At 43.4% G+C, this 17,942-nt stretch overlaps 1 protein-coding gene and 1 pseudogene across 1 annotated transcript; both read left to right on the top strand.

Moving 5' to 3' along the window:
• Window positions 1–6,053, top strand: part of LOC112103895 — a 42,771-nt pseudogene extending 36,718 nt beyond the window's left edge.
• Window positions 6,054–9,801: 3,748 nt separating this feature from the next.
• On the top strand, window positions 9,802–17,445 carry PDCD2L (programmed cell death 2 like). Its single transcript, XM_024195874.3, has 7 exons — window positions 9,802–10,141; window positions 11,153–11,316; window positions 11,464–11,533; window positions 12,098–12,495; window positions 13,423–13,536; window positions 14,561–14,712; window positions 17,190–17,445. Exons 1-7 carry the CDS (start codon window positions 10,010–10,012, stop codon window positions 17,318–17,320), a joined length of 1,161 nt encoding a protein of 386 aa, XP_024051642.1. The 5' UTR covers window positions 9,802–10,009; the 3' UTR covers window positions 17,321–17,445.
• Window positions 17,446–17,942: the final 497 nt, after the last annotated feature.

The raw sequence follows: 17,942 nt of genomic DNA, 5'->3' as shown, positions 1-17,942 counted from the left end.
GCCACATTCTGGTGTAAATCCTGGCAGAAATCGGGGGGGGGGGGGGGGGAGTGGCCCTGTGTGCCCCCCCCCCCCCAGTGTGTTGCCTCGGGAAGACACAGCGCCAAATACCAGGAGAGGCGTCTCCTGGAGGCCCATCCTGGAGGCCCAGCCAGGTAGGGAGGGCGGAGAGCACCGGGCAGGGAGGGTCTGGTCGGTTGGTTGATCACCCCCGCTATGTGAGAGAGGTGTACGGGAGTGTGTGTGTGTGTCACCCCTCCCTGTGTGAACCCTAAAGCCTTAAAGATAAGGTAAATAAAAAGAATCCAACTATGCAGTGTTTCTTTTTAACGGAGGCTCAGTCAACTTGATGTTAATTTGAACATTTGTACTGCATAGTTCTGATTGATTGCCGTTGAACTCTCTTGAATATGAGTAATTTCACCAGCTGTCCTATATTCAGCATAGGGAAATATGGTCACCCTACCCAGTAGGGTTGGAATGGTGTAAGCAAGGATGGAATTTGACTGACTTATCTATGTGCCATGAGCATTTGACATACAAAGGGCAGAACACACATTGTTAAGCCAGATAGAAAATCTGCAGGAGAAACTTAGAACACGACTTGAAATGTGTATTCATCTCTTACATACACATCTTACACTTTCACTAATAACATATGAGCTCACCTGGGCACTTGTTTAGGCTTAGTTGAGGTCTGCAGTGGGAAACTTGAAATATCTTCTACAGGCAAAAGTAACTTATAAATAACAAAGGACTTTTTTTTTCTGCAGTTCCTATTTATCTCTGCAGTTTTGGATGGTGTATTTTTTCCTAAGAGCCCTGAGGAGCTACTGGCTGAAAAAGCAATCAATGCAGTCCCATATATAATAGGGACAAATAACCATGAATTTGGATGGCTACTTCCTAATGTAAGTGATTGTAAGGGCTTTATTTATAGCCCAGTCTGTTAACTCTTTAGAAATATAGGAATTCATGGGCAATGTCATGTTCTTTTTACTGTGCAGATGTTGAAATATCCTGCTTTCACTGAAGGGTTGGACAAAGAAACAGTAACCTCACTGCTACTGAGCTCAGAGTTCTTTACAGTAAGAGACTATATCAAATTAATTCACATATGATGGGTATAGTTCTAGGTGAGATCTCCCTCCCCAACTTTCAATACAGTGTGCAAGAATATTTTACACCATACTGCTTTATTGCTGGGCTAGGACTTTCCTCTTGGGAAGAGGTGTAGATCATGGGGGGGGAGGATTCATTCTGGGCTAAAACTTCTGAACAGAGGGCGACATACTGCTGACAGAAAAGTGCCAAACAGGCAGAAAGAGAAGAGAAGCACAATCCTGCTCCCTCTTGAGATTAGACACCCCACAAAATCTGCTATAACCTATGCTCTTCTTCCTCCCCCTCCTCCCACATGAGGTGGAGTCCCATTCTTTAACAGGGTTTCGATGGGCAGCTGCAGGCCAGAAAGCCCTTGGCAGCATGGCTCCTGCAGGTATTGCATTGTCATGGGGCTGCAGGGAGTTGGGAGGGCCAGGCAGCAGCACAGAGGTGAGGGACTTGAAGAGGGAGTATATCTCCAGTTTATCCCTGAGGTCCACCTACATCCATCAGAGATTTGGGGGTTTCAAACTCTTGGCCTCTGACAGAAAGGAGTGGGGGTAAACCTTGGTTCCCTTCCCCAGTGGGAGAAATCTGTGGAAACTCATGGAATTTCTGCTTGCCTATATAGGTTATTCCCATGTGGAGGAGAATAGGTCCCTATGGAATATCGTGAACATCAAAAGTTCAAAAATCATGGGATCAGCCCAAAAATCATCAGATCGTTTTAAAGAGAACATAGTCATTTTTGGTCTGTCTTTAGTTTTTTGAAGTCCCCAGTGTGTGTGGCAGGTACCATGTTGCCAACTCTCCCAAATGCATACAGTGAGGTGATTCTAGCCCCTCCTGCCAGAGCTCTCGTTGCTGCCCAATGGCACAGAACTTCCAGCTTCTCTCCAAATCTCACTCTTCTAATTAATTAATTCTGTGGTTCGCCCCCCCCCCCTCAGCCCCACAGGTACCCATCCCCCAGCCCAGCCGTTAATTTACACACTTCCCTCCCCCGCCCTACATCCATGATCCACCAGCTGCTCAGCACACCTCTGCTCCTTCTGTAGCTTCTGTGAGTTCTTTATCCACTTTTCCCCTTCCTAGGCCTGTGTTGCAGCCAGGGAGGAACAGGGGAGAGACAGGAGCACAATGATCCATTTTTTACATAAAGGAGGAGGGAACAGAGCCACCCTGAACACCCAGGCTCTTTCCTCCCCCTTCACTCCATTGGCTGCTCACTCTTCTCTCCCAAAAAACTCCTATTAGCTCCTGAGCAGAGGGAGGGGGAGAGTTCTTCTATCAAATGGTCAAAGCAGCCAATTAGAGGAGGCTTTTTCTGGGGCAGGGCCGGAAATCCCATGATTTTGTCTTGGTGAGACCTCCAGCGGAGACTGAAGTTGCATTGCTCTCAAGGAAGTCACTAGAGCTAGTTTCAGAGTATCAGCCGTGTTAGTCTGTATCCAAAGAACAGGAGTATTTGCGGCACCTTAGACTAACAAATTTATTTGAGCATAAGCTTTTGCGGGCTACAGCCCACTTCATCGGATGCATAGAATGGAACATACAGTAAGGAGATATATATATACATACAGAGAACATGAAAATTTTTTGTTCCACTATCCCCCACCTTTTCATGTTCTCTGTATGTGTATATATATCTCCTTACTATATGTTCCATTCTATGCATCCGATGAAGTGGGCTGTAGTCCGCGAAAGCTTATGCTCAAATAAATTTGTTGGTCTCTAAGGTGCCACAAGTACTCCTGTTCTTTTTACTAGAGCTAGTGTCACTACTTCTGTTTGTTCATCAGCATTACTGATTGATAACACTTGTGTGGTCTCTGCCCCCTTCGCAGTCCTGCAAACCTCTTCCTGCCAAAGAGAGCACGAGTTGGCAACCTCACAACTTCTAACTCAAAGTTTTGAGTACTTCCCACACACCCCATGATGTGGGATTTTCTGTGGGAGGAGGTAACATGGTCCAGTGTTCATAGGGTTAGCTAGTGACTGCTGAAGGGTTCTAGGGAAAATGAAGCTTGCTAAATGTTGCAGTTGTTTCCAATAAATATCATCATTATAACAAGTATCTTTATTGTTCATTCTAGCATGTTCCTGCTGAGTTCACTTATCTATTATCTAATGAATATCTAAGCAATATAGAGGAGCCTACCAAGCTACGAGATAGGCTTTTTGAACTGATGGGAGATGCAGTGTTTGTTGTTCCAGGCATTCAAACAGCTAGATATTGCAGAGGTGAGTTTCCAATTAAGTACATATTTTTAAAAAAAGGTTAAATTCCATCATACCAATATCATTGTTCAAAGCCTGACCAGGAAGTAGGTTCCTGTCTATATCCCTGTGTCTGTAATGGATCATCTCAACAGCTTTTCAGCCCCAATCTCTTGCTGTCATGAAACTTTATTTAGAAAAATGCATGGCCATGGCTCTGTCTTTCATTGATCCTGAAAGAACCATGTTACCATGAAAGCCAGGAGAGCTGTACACACGGTAGAAGAAATGGTCCCTTACAGGAAGGCTAAAGAGCTGCAGGTTTAGGGGGTTGAGCCCCATTGTTTGCAGGGAAGGAGCAGGCATATACCTCCTGCAATGGGTATGACAGAGTGAAAACCAATGGAAGTGAATATATGGGGTTCCTGTTCTTCACATTGTCCTGTCTAAGGGACAATCAAGTGCATAGTTTAGTATCAGATGAACTTCTGAACTTTTTCTATTGGCACCAGCTCTATGACTGTCTGGGGGCTCATTGTGCTGCAGATGACTATTTTCCATTAATCTTTGGTAATGTATGTTTGCATCTGAATTCCAGTTAGTATTAATAATCAAATAAATAATCAACAAAATGGCTATCATTTTGCCAGCATCTTATCAAAGTAGCTCTTGATTAAAATGTATTGTTCTGTGTGGAATATATTTTTACTACTGGAACTCTTCTTAACTTTGTTTTCTATTAGATGCTGGCAACCTAATCTACGTTTATCATTTTCATCATCGACCAAGTTCATATGAAGGTGTTAGACCAGACTTTGTAAAAGCGGATCATGGCGACGAAACTGGCTATGTTTTTGGAAAGCCCTTCTTAGCTGGTGATGTCTCCATGCTTGCTAAAGAATTCTTATTAAAGCATCATTATTGTGACACGTGGAACTGATGTCTAATAATGTTGTGAATACTGAAATGTAACAGTTGTATGAACACTGTATATTTCTGGGACAGTGAGGTGAAAATAATTTATATTGGATTATTGGAATTTTCTGTATGGCTGCATTGATCAAATTTATATTGGGGGTTGTGGAATGTTTACTATAGGCCTATAATGCTCAAATTTATAGGGGTCAGTCTGTGCATGAAGGCAGCACAATGGCTTCCCAAATAAGAACACCCAAGCACATACTTGAATGACAACTGGGCAAGTTGTTAGCTTCTAGGACTCTCTGTTCAGTCTCAAAACAAATTGAAAACCTGGTTTTGCCAGAGCTGAAAGTTACCAGATCAAAGGGCTATAAACAATTCAAAGGTGACTTGATTCCTTTGAAAGGAGGTGATAAAAACTGTGCTGTAAGTTCAGGAGTGAGCTCTGACAAGGAAACAAGCTTACGCAGAGTCAGGCTCTGCTGAAGGAACTAGTCCTACCAGGGTCCTAGTGTGGAAGGCAGTTTGGTACCTCGTAAGCTTAGACATACATATAGTCTGTTTTATTGTTTTTAAAGTATGTTTTCTCCAAAATGCTTTTTGTTCTAATGGTACTTTGTTTTTTTAAAGGAACCTGGTTGGTAATTGATTACCACTGTAATTGCCCCTGCAGGAACAGGACTGTAGAGTCTGAGCCTAGATCAGACCTGCTGAAGCAATCATAATTAGTACCAGGGGGCTGCTACCGAGGATCTGATCTCAGAGTTTGAGAATTGCCTGATTCCCCCCTTGGCAGGTGATGGCTAACGGCCTGAGACCTGGGCAAAGAACCAGGAAAGGGGCAGAGGTGCAGTTCGCCCAGTAACTGTGACATTATTATTATTTGAGCCCTATTAGCAGGCTCATTGCTGTAAAAATATAGGAGATGTGATCTTTGTTTCCTGTCTTATAGTAGTGAACTATAGATACTTTTTAATTGGAATCAATTCTGAGTGCACCTATATTGTATAATCTTTGTGCTGACATTACATTTCATATCTTGCCTTCAGGTGATGCTACAGAAGAAGAGGGTAAACTCAGCAGAACAATTATGAAATACTGGGCTAATTTTGCTCGAAAAGGGTGAGACTTATAATACATTCATTAGGGGTCAGATTTTGTCATTGCTGCTGAAAACACTATGCCAGCACTTTTCTGGTGGGCCCCATGTTTCTGCAGAGTTTAAGATTTCATTTCAAAACAAACTAGTTTCAAATTCCTGTGGTTGCAAAGAAAAGGTGCCAAATGTGATCTACTGCAGGACCATCTTACTGAACCTGCAGATAAACAGAAAAATTAGGTCCAAGGGCTTGAGCTATCACACGCATATAATGAAGCATTAGAGCTGAAACCTAATGAAGAAAATTTAAATGTCAACATTATCTGTTTCACTGCTAATGACAGATCATTTTAGCAGAAACATCCAGAGATTGTGGGGTTGTGAGCAAAGCTTGAATTAACCACCACTGTGTCCTTCCCCCTCCCCAAGTAATCTGACTCTTGACAATTAATAAACAAACACTGAGTTGTGCAGTTTTCATCGCAATGATAGAAAAGTGGCAAGATGATTCTTCACTGTATTTTTTTCTAGAAATCCTAATGATGAAGGTTTGGTGACATGGCCAGCGTATAATGTGGATGAACAATACCTTATAATAGACTTAAAGCAGAAAGCAGCAAAGAAATTGAAAGAGAACAGAGTGGAGTTCTGGACAAAGACCCTGCCTAAAAAGATGGCTGAAGGAAAGTGAGAACACAAAGAGTTATAAAGTCTGAGAAGCATATGGGTTGCTTTTAGTACAGTGAGATAAAACAAGATGACTTCATCTGAATGGGAGGCATTTAATACTCATTTTGTAATTCATTATAATGTAGTTTAATTTTATGTATGAGGCGTTAGAGAAGAACTTGAGCAAAACTGAGTCCCAGGAGGAACTGAGCTGCTGTGTTGCAAACTAGGCAGAAAACAGGCTGACCATTCAGTTTTAAATAGAGTCAGTGATGTTTGCTCACACAATAACACCGACTAGAGTTGTAGTACAACACTGTGGTAGAGTTTGGCACTGTCAAAAAATTCTACAACAAATAAGTTCAAATACAGTATCATGATAATATGTGGTACATGTAACACGTTGCAGTGCTGAGTAGCAGTGTTGTCCTTTATTCCCCCTTTATTTTCTCTCTCAGGAGACATTAGTCCAGGGGTCGGCAACGTTTGGCATGCGGCTCGCCAGGGTAAGCGGACCAGTTTATTTACCTGCTGACGCGGCAGGTTCGGCTGATCGCGGCCCCCACTGGCCGCAGTTCGCCGTCCCGGGCCAATGGGGGCGGCGGGAAGCGGCGCGGGCGAGGGATGTGCTGGCCGCGAGCCAAACGTTGCTGACCCCTGCATTAGTCACTCATAGGCCTCACATCTGCTCCCACAGAAGTTGAGTTTTGCTATTGATTTTAATGCAAGTTCAATATAAGGTGCTGAGTGCTCTCCAGTTCCTTATAATGAAAATATTTGCAGGTTCTCAGCACCTTACAGGATCATGCCTCAAATCCAGACACCTAAGAACATCAGATAGCCCCATTGTCCGTCTACCCCAGTCTCCTGTCTTTCAACAGTGGTCAATGCCAGATGTTTCCGAGGGAATTAACAGAACAAGGCAATTACTGAATGATCTAATGATTAAAGGTCTTGAGAACATGACCTATGAAGCAAGGCTGAAAGAATTGGGTTTGTTTAGTTTGGAAAAGAGAAGACTGAGAGGGGACATGATAGCAGTTTTCAGGTATCTAAAGGGGTGTCATAAGGAGGAGGGAGAAAACTTGTTCACCTTAGCCTCTGAGGATAGAACAAGAAGCAATGGGCTTAAACTGCAGCAAGGGAGGTCTAGGTTGGACATTAGGAAAAAGTTCCTAACTGTCAGGGTGGTTAAACACTGGAATAAATTGCCTAGGGAGGTTGTGGAATCTCCATCTCTGGAGATATTTAAGAGTAGGTTAGATAAATGTCTATCAGGGATGGTCTAGACAGTATTTGGTCCTGCCATGCGGGCAGGGGACTGGACTCGATGACCTCTCGAGGTCCCTTCCAGTCCTAGAATCTATGAATCTATGAATCTGTCATCCAATTCCAGCTTCTGGCACTCAGTGGCTCAGGACACCCAGAGCATGGTTTTGCATCCCTGATCATCTTGGCTAATAGCCATTCATGGACCTATCCTCCATGAACTCACCTAATTCTTTTTTGAACCAAGTTATAGATTTGGCCTTCACAACATCCCCTGGCAATGAGTTCCACAAGCTGACTATGTGTTGTGTGAAAAAGTACTTCCGTATGTTTTCAACCTGCTATTAATTTCATCAGGTGACCCCTGGTTCTTCTGTTATGTGAAGGGGTAAATTGCAGTTCCCTGTTCACTTTCTCCGCACCATTCATGATTTTACAGACCTCTATCATATCTTCCCTTAGTCTTCTCTTTTCCAAGATGAACAGTCCCAAGGTTAATAGTTTTTAATCTCGCATTATATGGCAGCTGTTGCATACCCCATAATCAGTTTTGTAGCCCTTCTCTGTACCTTTTCCAATTCTAATCTATCTTTTTTGAGATAGGGTGACCAGAACACCCTGCGGTATTCAAGGTGTGGGTATACCATCACTTTATTTAGTGCCATTATGATATTTTCTGTCTTATTACTGCTCCCTTTCCTAATGGTTCCTAATATTGTCAGCTTTCTTGACTGCTGCTGCACATCAAGCAGATGTTTTCAGAGAACTATCCACAATGACTCCAAGCTCTCTTTCTTGATGGGTAACAGCTAATTTAGGTCCCATCATTTTGTATGTATAGTTGGGATTATGTTTTCCAATGTGCATTACTTTGCACTTATCGGCCATTTTGTTGCCCCATCACCCAGTTTTGTGAGATCCCTTTGTAACTCTTCACAGTCTACTTTGGACTTAGCTATCTTGAGTAATTTTGTATCACCTGCAAATTTAGCCACCTCATTGTTTACCCCTTTTTCCAGTTCATTTATAAATACATTGAATACCTATAATCACTTTTTTATTCCTTAGCCCCTTTTCCTATAAATGTTATATACACAACTGTTAACGCCTCAATTTTTGAATTTCTTATTCTATCCCCTCAATGAAACCTAGACTGATGGGAAATTCTGAGATTATGTGAAAAAAGATAATATGGGGGGGAAATAAAGCACATTAAAGTGTGAGATAAATAATTTTAAGGGCTTTTCACTGTTAAGCGCCTGCACCAATGTAAAATTTAATTGCATTATCATATCAGATTTCTTTGGGGCTCTTTGTTGATGCAGTGTCTTTTTTTTTTTTTTTCTGCACTGAGAGACAAGGTGAGTGAGGTAATATCTTTTACTGGAACAGCTATTCCCTCATGGGGTTGTCAGGCATCGGGTTTTTGACCGGCACGGCCGGTTGAAAAGGGATGCTGAAAGGGCTCCTGGAAGTGGCCGGCATGTCCCGCCGGGTCCTAAGCACAGGTGTGGCCAGGGGGGCTTTGCATGCTGCCCCTTCCCACAGCGCAGACACCACCTTGGGTGCCGGCTCTGCAGCTCCCATTGGCCAGGAACCACAGCCAATGGGAACTGCAGGGGCAGCGCCGGGGGTTGGGGGAAAGCACAGAGCCCCCTGGCTGCTCCTCCGCCTAAGACCAACATGCTGCCACATCCGGGAGCTGCCTGAGGTAAGTGCCGCCTGCACCCCAAACCCTCTCCCACACCCCAACTCTCTGCCCCAGCCCTGAGCCTCCTCCCACACTCCCTCCTGGAGTCTGCACCCCAATCCCATGCCCCAGCCCTGAGCCCCCTCCCATACTCCAAACCCCTTGGCCACAGTCCAGAGCCCTCTCCTGCACCTCAAACCCCCACCCCAGAGCCCACACTCCCTCCCGCACCCCAAGCTCCTGCCCCAACCCAGAGCCAGTAAGCGAGGGTGGGGGAGAGCGAGCAACCGAGGGAGGGGGGGATGGAGTGAGCAGGGGTGGGGCCTCACAGAATGAACAGGGCAGGGCAACGAGTTCGGTTTTCTGCAATCACAAAGTTAACAATGACAACCCCATTCTCTCACCCCCCCCCCCCCCAATAGCCTGGGACTGACACAGCTGCAACGTCTTTGCACGGAGGCATTTACCCTGTGGTATGTGAATGGCCCCACTCTGCCTCCTCTGAGTCTTTGACTAAAATCGCACTTGTAGCTAAAAATGCTGCCGCAAATGTGAGCGCAAGGGCAGAGCGCACGCCGGTCAGGGCGCGGTGACGGCGGTCACCCCCCAGCGCCCGCAGGCGGTGGGCGGACACGCAGCGCTGGGCAGCAGCGCTCCGGGCTTGGCCAGGCGGGGGCAGCTCATTCAGCAGCGCGGCCCCGACAGCGCTGAGCGTTACAGCCCACGGGGGGGGGGGGCGCGGCCTGCCCCGCCCCGCCCGTGAATTCAATGGCGCACAGCCCCCGCCCCCATCCACCCCCCGTGATTATTGCACCAGCCTCCGATCACCGGGGCCTGCCCCAGCCGCGTGGGGCACGCGCCGCACACGGGCTGCTGGGAGCGAGCCGGAGGGCGGCTTCGCGCAACCCCCAACCCGGCGCTCTGACTCCGGGGAGGAAAGTTTCCCTGCCTGCATTTGTCCCCTCTCGGCTGCCTTAGTCACGTGGGCGGGCCCGGGCCCACGACGTGCTTCGGGCTCAGGGTCCCCTCAGGCCAGCATGGCCGCCTCTGCCTGTCGCGCTCCGGAGCCCCGCGTGCTGCTGGGTCTCCGCGACGCCGCCATCCCGGGCCCCGGCCGGGACAGCCTGCAGCCCCCGTCCTGGGCCACCAGCACGCTGGGCGGCTCCCCGGTAAGGGGGCCCCTGCGGGGGAGGGCGGGCTCCCGGGCCGGTAGCGGAGCGGTCGCTGCCGGGGCCAGCCCGGGTCGCTGCGGGCGCCCTGAGGGCGGTGCGAGGCTCGTGCTGCTTTGTAGCGCAATAGCAAAGCGACCTGCTGGTAAAATCCACCGTGCGGGGTCCCCTGCAGGGCAGCGGCTCGGCGCCAACGCGGCTGGCGTTTTACCCCCGGATCCTGCCCTTACCTCTGCCTGGGGAGAGTCCCAGTGAGCCCTGGGCACGCACCGGGCTCTGCCCGCCCGAGCTCGCCGCAGGAGCTGCGCCTCAATTACTGTAACGAGCTTAACCAGGGGTGTCAAAAGACCTCCGCTTTCTCCAGCGAGTGTGCATGCGCAGTTCTCCTAGATGCGCCTGGCACCTGTCAGCCCGGCTGCAACACGGGCTGGTATTTGAAGGATTTTTGCATAGCCATGTTAAGTCAGGCCATACTGGCTCAGACCAATGGGCCACCCAGCCTAGCTTCCCGCAATGGCCAGACGCTTCAGAGGGAAGTGAACACAGTAGGGCAGTTACTGAGCAATCCATCCTCTGTTGTCTAGTCCCAGCTTCTGGCAGTCAGAACGTTAGGGATACCCAGAGCATGGGGTTGTGCCCCTGACCATGTTGGCTAATAGTCATTGATGGACCTATTCTACATGAACTTACCTAATTATTTTTTAAACCCAATTATTTTTTTGGCCTTCACAACTTCCCCTCACAATGAGTTCCACAGGTTGACTATGTGTTGTGTGAAGAAGTACTTCCTTATGTTAGTTTTAAACCTGCTGCCTATTCATTTCATTGGGTGAACTTTGGTTCATGTGTTATGTGAAGGGGTAAATAACACTTCCATATTCACTTTCCCCACACCATAATTTTATATTCCCCTCTCATATCCTGCCTTAGCAGGTCTCAATGCGTTAAATACCACTGTGCAGTGCATCTTGAAATCATCCTTAATCAAGGCCACTGTTTTATGTCTCCTAGAATTGTGCCCCTTCAGTAACCGTGACTTATCCTTCTTGTGGGATCTGCGGTGCCACCCTGATGCACATAGTGCAGATATATTGCCCCCTTGAAGGCTCACTATTCCACCGTGTCATTAATGTATTTGCTTGTGCCATGAAAGGCTGCTGGGGAAAATCAGAAAGGTATGTATATGGTTTGCATTTGTCTTCCGAGCCTTCTGAGTGGGTGCTACTGTAATACAAAAAATGAATCCTGTTATCTTCATTTGCCTTTATCACATTAATTACTTGTTTTTCTTAAGTGTCACTTTCTTATATTTCACTTTAAAGCTGGAAAGTGTTACGCTCCCAGTATTTGCAGATGCAAGGAAAAGAAACACAAGATTGCAAATTAAAGCAGGTATAACTTGCAAGTATGATTTCTTTTTAAGTGTGATATATAGAGTGTAATATTTAGGAACCTCAAACAAAATGTATAGTTTCTTCACAGTTGAGATTTTCCTATTACAACTTTTTTTTTTTTTTTTTAACTATGGGTGGGTGAGAATAAAAATGTATGGTTTTCATACTGATAGACTTGAAGTCTGTTTGTACAGTTATTGATTAATTTGACTTGGCAATAAACGAATCAGATTGGTTTGGTTTTTTTTGTTTTGTTTTTTTTGACAGAAATGGTGAATAATTTTGTAGTAAGTCCTACCATTGTTCCACCTGCCACAAGGATTCAACTTTTAAAAACTGAAGTTATAATATATCCTATTCCATAGATAAGTCTTAGCATGTTATACATTTGTTTTGCATGTTTCTCTTTGTTTTGGGCATTTTTAGTGTCAGTATCTAGCATTGGGGGAAAATTAAATTAAGCATTAAACTGAGAAACTTAGTTCCTTCATTTGTGTCAATAAAAGTATGTGTGAAATGTCTTAGGGACACAGCTCTTGAAAATTGTTCTTTTTATTCTCAGAAACAAGAGAATAACTTTGCAACAAACGATTGGTGTGATGGAGCAGATGACTGGGGAATTTGTGATGAAACAGAATATCCTGTGCAAACCACCAGTCACCTACTTGGCTTAAACACAGTGAGCAGTTCCTCCTTGTCCACAGCCACAGAGTGTGCATCCCAGTTTCAAGGACTTAGCCTGTCAGAAACTACAGATATCTCTGATTCCTTACATAGGCCAGTTCCATGTGGAGATGGGATAGTAATGCCTACCTCTTGTCCCAGATTCCAGTCCTACTATATCAGTGTTGTGGATGAGGAAGACTACACTGACTACCTTGATACAGATCATGCACACAAACTTTTAAAGGAATATCAACAGAGGGAGGGCGTTGATTTGGAACTGTTGATGTCAGAAAGGTGAGAATAGGCTTCTAGTCTGTGCTGTTAAATGAAGACCATTTGATAAGCTCCTGTCTGCTGACCTCTTCCCAATTAGTTAAATCACTATTCAAGGTCTAAAACATTAGCGCATCAGTCAATTTTATGCTATCTTAATTATATATTAACAATTAATTATGTTTGATGTATGGATTATGTCCAGTATACTCGTAGTTCTCTAGATTAGTATTGAAACTTCCTTTTCCTGTGGATTTGAGTACGGGGATTGGATGACTATGAGAGATGGACCCATAGAGACTTTATGAAGGAAGTAGTCTGAAAAATAGATTTTGGACATTAGAGTTATTGTATGCTGCTAGAACACTTGTGTAGTTGACCACTTATACCAGGAACAATTGCCACTCTGTTAGAATGTAAAATAGTCTCCCACAGCAGAAAAGTGGGGGCTCAATCTGGTATTTAAGTATGAAAGATCATATCACTTGCAGGATATACATACATGCTTCTCTGAAGTAATTTTCCCGTTCAGTTGAATGGACCTTCTTGAAAGAGTATGTTAGAAGACTTACAATTTTGTATTGGCAATAAATAAAAACAACACCAAAATTAAAAACTGGAAGGGCTTTGAGAGATCACAGAAGGGAATGACAGTAGATATAAACAATATGTGGTGGATTTGATTTCATGCATTATATTACAGGTTAGTTAGAAATAGCTTTAATGATTGTGAGCCAGTGAATATCTATGAATCAGGACCAAACTGATCAATTACACTTTAATAAAGGGTTGCCTCTAATTTAAGAAACAGGTGTCATTTCATTATGGGTAATATAACAAGAAACTTCAAAAGTGTGTTGTTTTGTCCCCAGAGTAACCATACTTATTTTTGAACACGTATACTGTACTGTGCACCTTACTGGCAAAATTTCCCCCTTATTTGTCTAGTTTTGTTGGTGAAGGTGATAATGAGAAGTATGAAAAGAGTGAAGTCAAAAATAGGGACCATGTGTTCCATAAATTTATGAAGAGAATTTCTGCCTGTCATGAACAAATTCTAAGGTATTTTGATAATCTAAACATGTTTTTGGTGGGGTGTAATGTCAGTCATTTGTGTCAGAGAATGAACAAGTCTTTGATTTGACATCACTGAAAATGTAATATTTTTAAAATTTATTTTAATTTTGTAAGAGTTAAGTGTGGTATGTGTGATACAGTAATAGATGACAAAAACAAACCATGTTCAGAACAAGTGAGAGTCTCACCCCCTGTTCTGACCCCTTTATGTCAGTAAAAATGGTTGGAGGAGCAAAGAGCCCTGGATTTGGTCAAGGGAGAACTGAGGAAGACCGACAAAGACAACCACTGAGACTCTGGCGTGTGTGTGAGGAACAGGGCTTGTGGTGGAAACCTTAGTACACAGATCATTGGTGATCCTGAGCAGCAGTGCTGTCCATAGGCAGCTGATAATCAGCTGTTGTAACTCCATCCCAGGCCCCAGAGCAGCCCAGAAATGGAGAGGCGCACCTTAGTTTCATTACCTTTGGACTATGATTTCTGTGCTGTGCTTCTCAGAGGTGCAGAACAGTATCCCACATGTTGCATTGAAGCAGAAGCTACCTTTTAACAATGGTTCTTGGCCTCTTGGGAGATGAGGGATCTGTTGTACCAGAAATGTTGTGCTTTACTGTAATGGACCACACTATTGCAAGATGTTAAGAGCCCTCTGTTCCCAATTAACTGGAATTGCACGACTGCATTTAGGGAGAGTTGAGGGTACTGCACATCTTATAGGCATCAGTCAATGGCTTCTGTCTTCTTTTAAATATTGGGAGGCTGCATTGTTTATCGCATCCAGCTCTCTCGTATGACCCTCTACGTCTTTTCCCCACTTTTAACCTTTGTGAATAATGGATGAATACTTCTAAAACATAGGGCATCAGCAGGAATCCGAATCTTTGCCTATTTGTATGGCAAGCAGCTTCTTAGATTTAGAATCCCAAGTACTAATGTGACATTGTCATGTGTCTTTGTCAATGAGATTTAGTTGCAAAAAATGTAAATAAGGGGTCTTTTTCTTCTCTAGATACTCCTGGGGTGGCCAGCCTTTATTTATAACATGTCCTTCATCCAACATTAATAAAATGGTTCCAGTCTGCAACAGCTGTGGAAGTAACAGAGTCTTTGAATTTCAACTTATGCCAGCACTGGTCAGCATGCTGAAGAGTGTTGATGCAGGTTAAATCTTTCGTTGCTTTAACTGAATACTAGTCAATCTGCTGGTTGATTTATGATTATAGTGGCCTGGAATTTAGGCTGCTTCTTGCAGAATGTATACAGTGAATGAAATAACTATTTTTAATACCATTAAGCCAATCAAGAAGCCAACTAATATTGGAGGTAGCCTTCTGTTAGGTTGTACTCAATGCTTCTGGGGTCTTGTGAGGACAGCATCTTGTACAAGATTCACTGTTGTTCAATTTTAGCTGTTCAGTTTCCTTTTAATGAGAAGCAACATTCCCATTCCTGTTTGTTCCTATTTACTGGGACTGTTTGATCAAAGCCTCATATTTTCCTTAGTGCCTTTCCAATAAGAGAAGTCAAGAAAATTCCTGGTCCCTGCTTGTAATTAATGTGTAATACTAGTCCAAACTGAAGACTTGAGAACTGAATAAATATGTTAAAATTCTGTTTCATCACAAACAAGACTGCAGCCACATACAAGCAGCTTTATTTTATTTAAAAATCTCAGCAGGTTTTCTTTAAAATCTTGAAGTGACAAAGTACTCCATGTTTACTTAGGAGATTAAACCCTAGTCTACACTACTAACTTGTATTGGTATAACTGTCACTCCAGGGTGTGGAAAATCCATACCCCAGAGCAACAGTAATGCTAACCAAACTCCCAGCGTATACAGTGCTATGTCCCTGGGAGGGCTTCTCCCATCGATATAGCTACTGCTTCTCAAGGAGGTGGAGTACCTACACTGAAGGAGAAACTCTTCCGTCAGCATAGGTAGCATCTTCACTAAACTCTACAGCAGCACAGCAAGTGTAGACAAGCCCTAAAAGTTAACAATATTTGAGGTGAGGAGAGTTTAGTTACTAAACAAAACCATGATTATGTATTTATATCAAAATGTAGTTCAGAACACTGATCATTTAGGCTTCATTGAAACCAACCTTCTACACCACGGGTCAGCAACGTTCGGCACGCGGCTTGCCAGGGTAAGCACCCTAGCGGGCCGGGCCAGTTTATTTACCTGCTGACGCGGCAGGTTCGGCCGATCACGGCCCCCACTCCCACGGTTCGCTGTCCCGGGCCAATGGGGGCGGCGGGAAGTGGTGCGGGCCGAGGGATGTGCTCGGGACGGCGAACCGCGGCGAGTGGGGGCCGCAATCAGCCGAACCTGCCGCGTCAGAAGGTAAATAAACTGACCCGGCCCGCTAGGGTGCTTACCCTGGCGAGCCGCGTGCCGAACGTTGCCGACCCCTGTTCTACACTGTGGATTATGGTAAAGATGTTCCAGACAAATTGGATTGTGATTTTTCCAAATACATACTGAACTATATTCTTTGTGTTTATATCCATTCAACCTCAATGAAGCCACAGTGGTTGATACAAATGTGAGAGAACAGAATTTGACCCACTGTCTTTTTTTAAAAATTGGAGTAAATTTTAAGGTAGTATGCCCGAGGCCTGCTTAAAGTTCTTTGTGAATTTCATTTAAAGGATTGACAATTTAAAAAAAATCACACTTCCATCTGAATTTTATAACTATTACAGTAATTTTTTGTATTGTAACTGACAGAGAAATCTCATTTCTAAATTACTGTATGCTGTTTTGTACACGAGATGGATAATGAAATGTATATTCTCACATTAGAAAATAATTATATTTTAGAGGCATCTGATAGGAGAGAGACTGTGTAATTATATATGTATTACAGAATGATTAACATTCAAATTAAGTTTTATGAAGCAATGGAACATTTCTGCAGCATAGATGACAAACAGGTATAACCAAAACTATATAGTTTTTCCTTAAACATAAGTCAATTTTAACCAAACCTTCTTGGGCTTCTGGGGTCCAACTTTCCTTTAGATACTGAATTATTAATATCTCTCAGCCTATCATTAGTATTTGAAATCCTGAATTAATGAAGTGGAATATGAGTTTTAGATTATTAATTATTATTATTATTAATAATGTCAAAGAACTTCTAAGTTTAAATGGAACCTCTTAGGGTCCAGAAACTTAGCACCCAATTAAGCCCAGTATCCTGTAAACACTTACACATTTGCTTACCTTTAGGCATGTGAGTAGTCCATTGGCCTAGCTACTGCCAGTGCCCCCTTACCCCATCATATGCTTACAAGACATTTATAATTAAGTCATTAGGACTTCTCACATGTTTAGTGGAGCATGTGCATAAGTGTTTGCCAGATTGGGACACTAATTAGCATCCCACAGTTGTTTAAAATTGTACCAGTCTACCTATCTGCTCCACTCTAAATAGATATTTTAATTACCTGTGGAGAAAGGGCTATATTTTTAGAACTGCACATGAACAAATGGCCAATTAGGTATGTAAATAGCTATTTGTTGCATATTGCTTATACATTTTTGTGAATGCAGTTATAAACAGCTGCCTTTTAATATGTTAACCTAATACACTACATGTTGTAAACTCTTAAATATTACTTTTTTCAGATCTGTCAGTGGAATTTGGAACAGTCATAGTTTACACATGTGAAAGAAGCTGTTGGCCAGCTAATCATCAGAACCCCTTGGAGGAATTTATTTTTATACAAGAAGATCCAGATCAGCAATTATTTAAATAAAACACTTATTTTCTTGAACAAATAATGTTCTTATTTGAGTAAAATGAAAGTATTTGTGCAGCAAAATGTCACCAAAATATGACATTTTGAAGTCACATGGTAGTGTGGGTTTTTAGTAATTCTTACAAAGAGAACTCCAAAACTGCTGTGCTGGGAAGTGAATATTAAGATTTGCTACTTTTGCTTATGTACACAATTTTGTATAGTGAGTTAGTAGTACATATTCTAGCTAGTAACTATGACTACTTTGAAACTGTTAGGGATGGGAGGGAAAGGAGGAAGGTTGTTCTTATTACACTTGCTCTAGCTTTATTTTGTTTGGCTTATGCTAGCTAGGCAGAGTCCTGCAACTGTTCATCAGGAAAAGTTGACAACCCCCCACCCCCCTGTAGGGTTCTATATACCAGTCAGATTAAGTATAAAATACAGGCATTTCAATTGCATTTCTTTATCTTCAATTGGCATTAAGTGAATATGCAGTTTGTGATCCAAGAAAGTGCATTCTTACTATGACTACTGCACTAAGGATGATGAGGGTCTATTTATGAATTTCTGCTGTGATTCTAACACTGAGTTCCAGATGCACCATCTCTCCTTGCATTGAGCTTTGTTAAGAAACATT

Source organism: Terrapene carolina, unplaced genomic scaffold (assembly GCF_002925995.2).
Source record: "Terrapene carolina triunguis isolate 2854851 unplaced genomic scaffold, T_m_triunguis-2.0 Scaffold130, whole genome shotgun sequence".
Lineage (NCBI taxonomy): Eukaryota > Metazoa > Chordata > Testudines > Emydidae > Terrapene > Terrapene triunguis.
The sequence above is the reverse complement of the archived record's forward strand: the minus strand, read 5'-3'. Positions and strand labels throughout refer to the sequence as shown.

Excerpts from the sequence above, each read along its gene's own strand:
- PDCD2L (XM_024195874.3), top strand. The coding sequence starts at position 10,010 with ATGGCCGCCTCTGCCTGTCGCGCTCCGGAGCCCCGCGTGCTGCTGGGT. Across the intron at positions 11,534-12,097 it reads AAGATTGCAAATTAAAGCAG|AAACAAGAGAATAACTTTGC; the intron begins GTATAACTTGCA and ends TTTTATTCTCAG. Across the intron at positions 12,496-13,422 it reads GAACTGTTGATGTCAGAAAG|TTTTGTTGGTGAAGGTGATA; the intron begins GTGAGAATAGGC and ends TTATTTGTCTAG.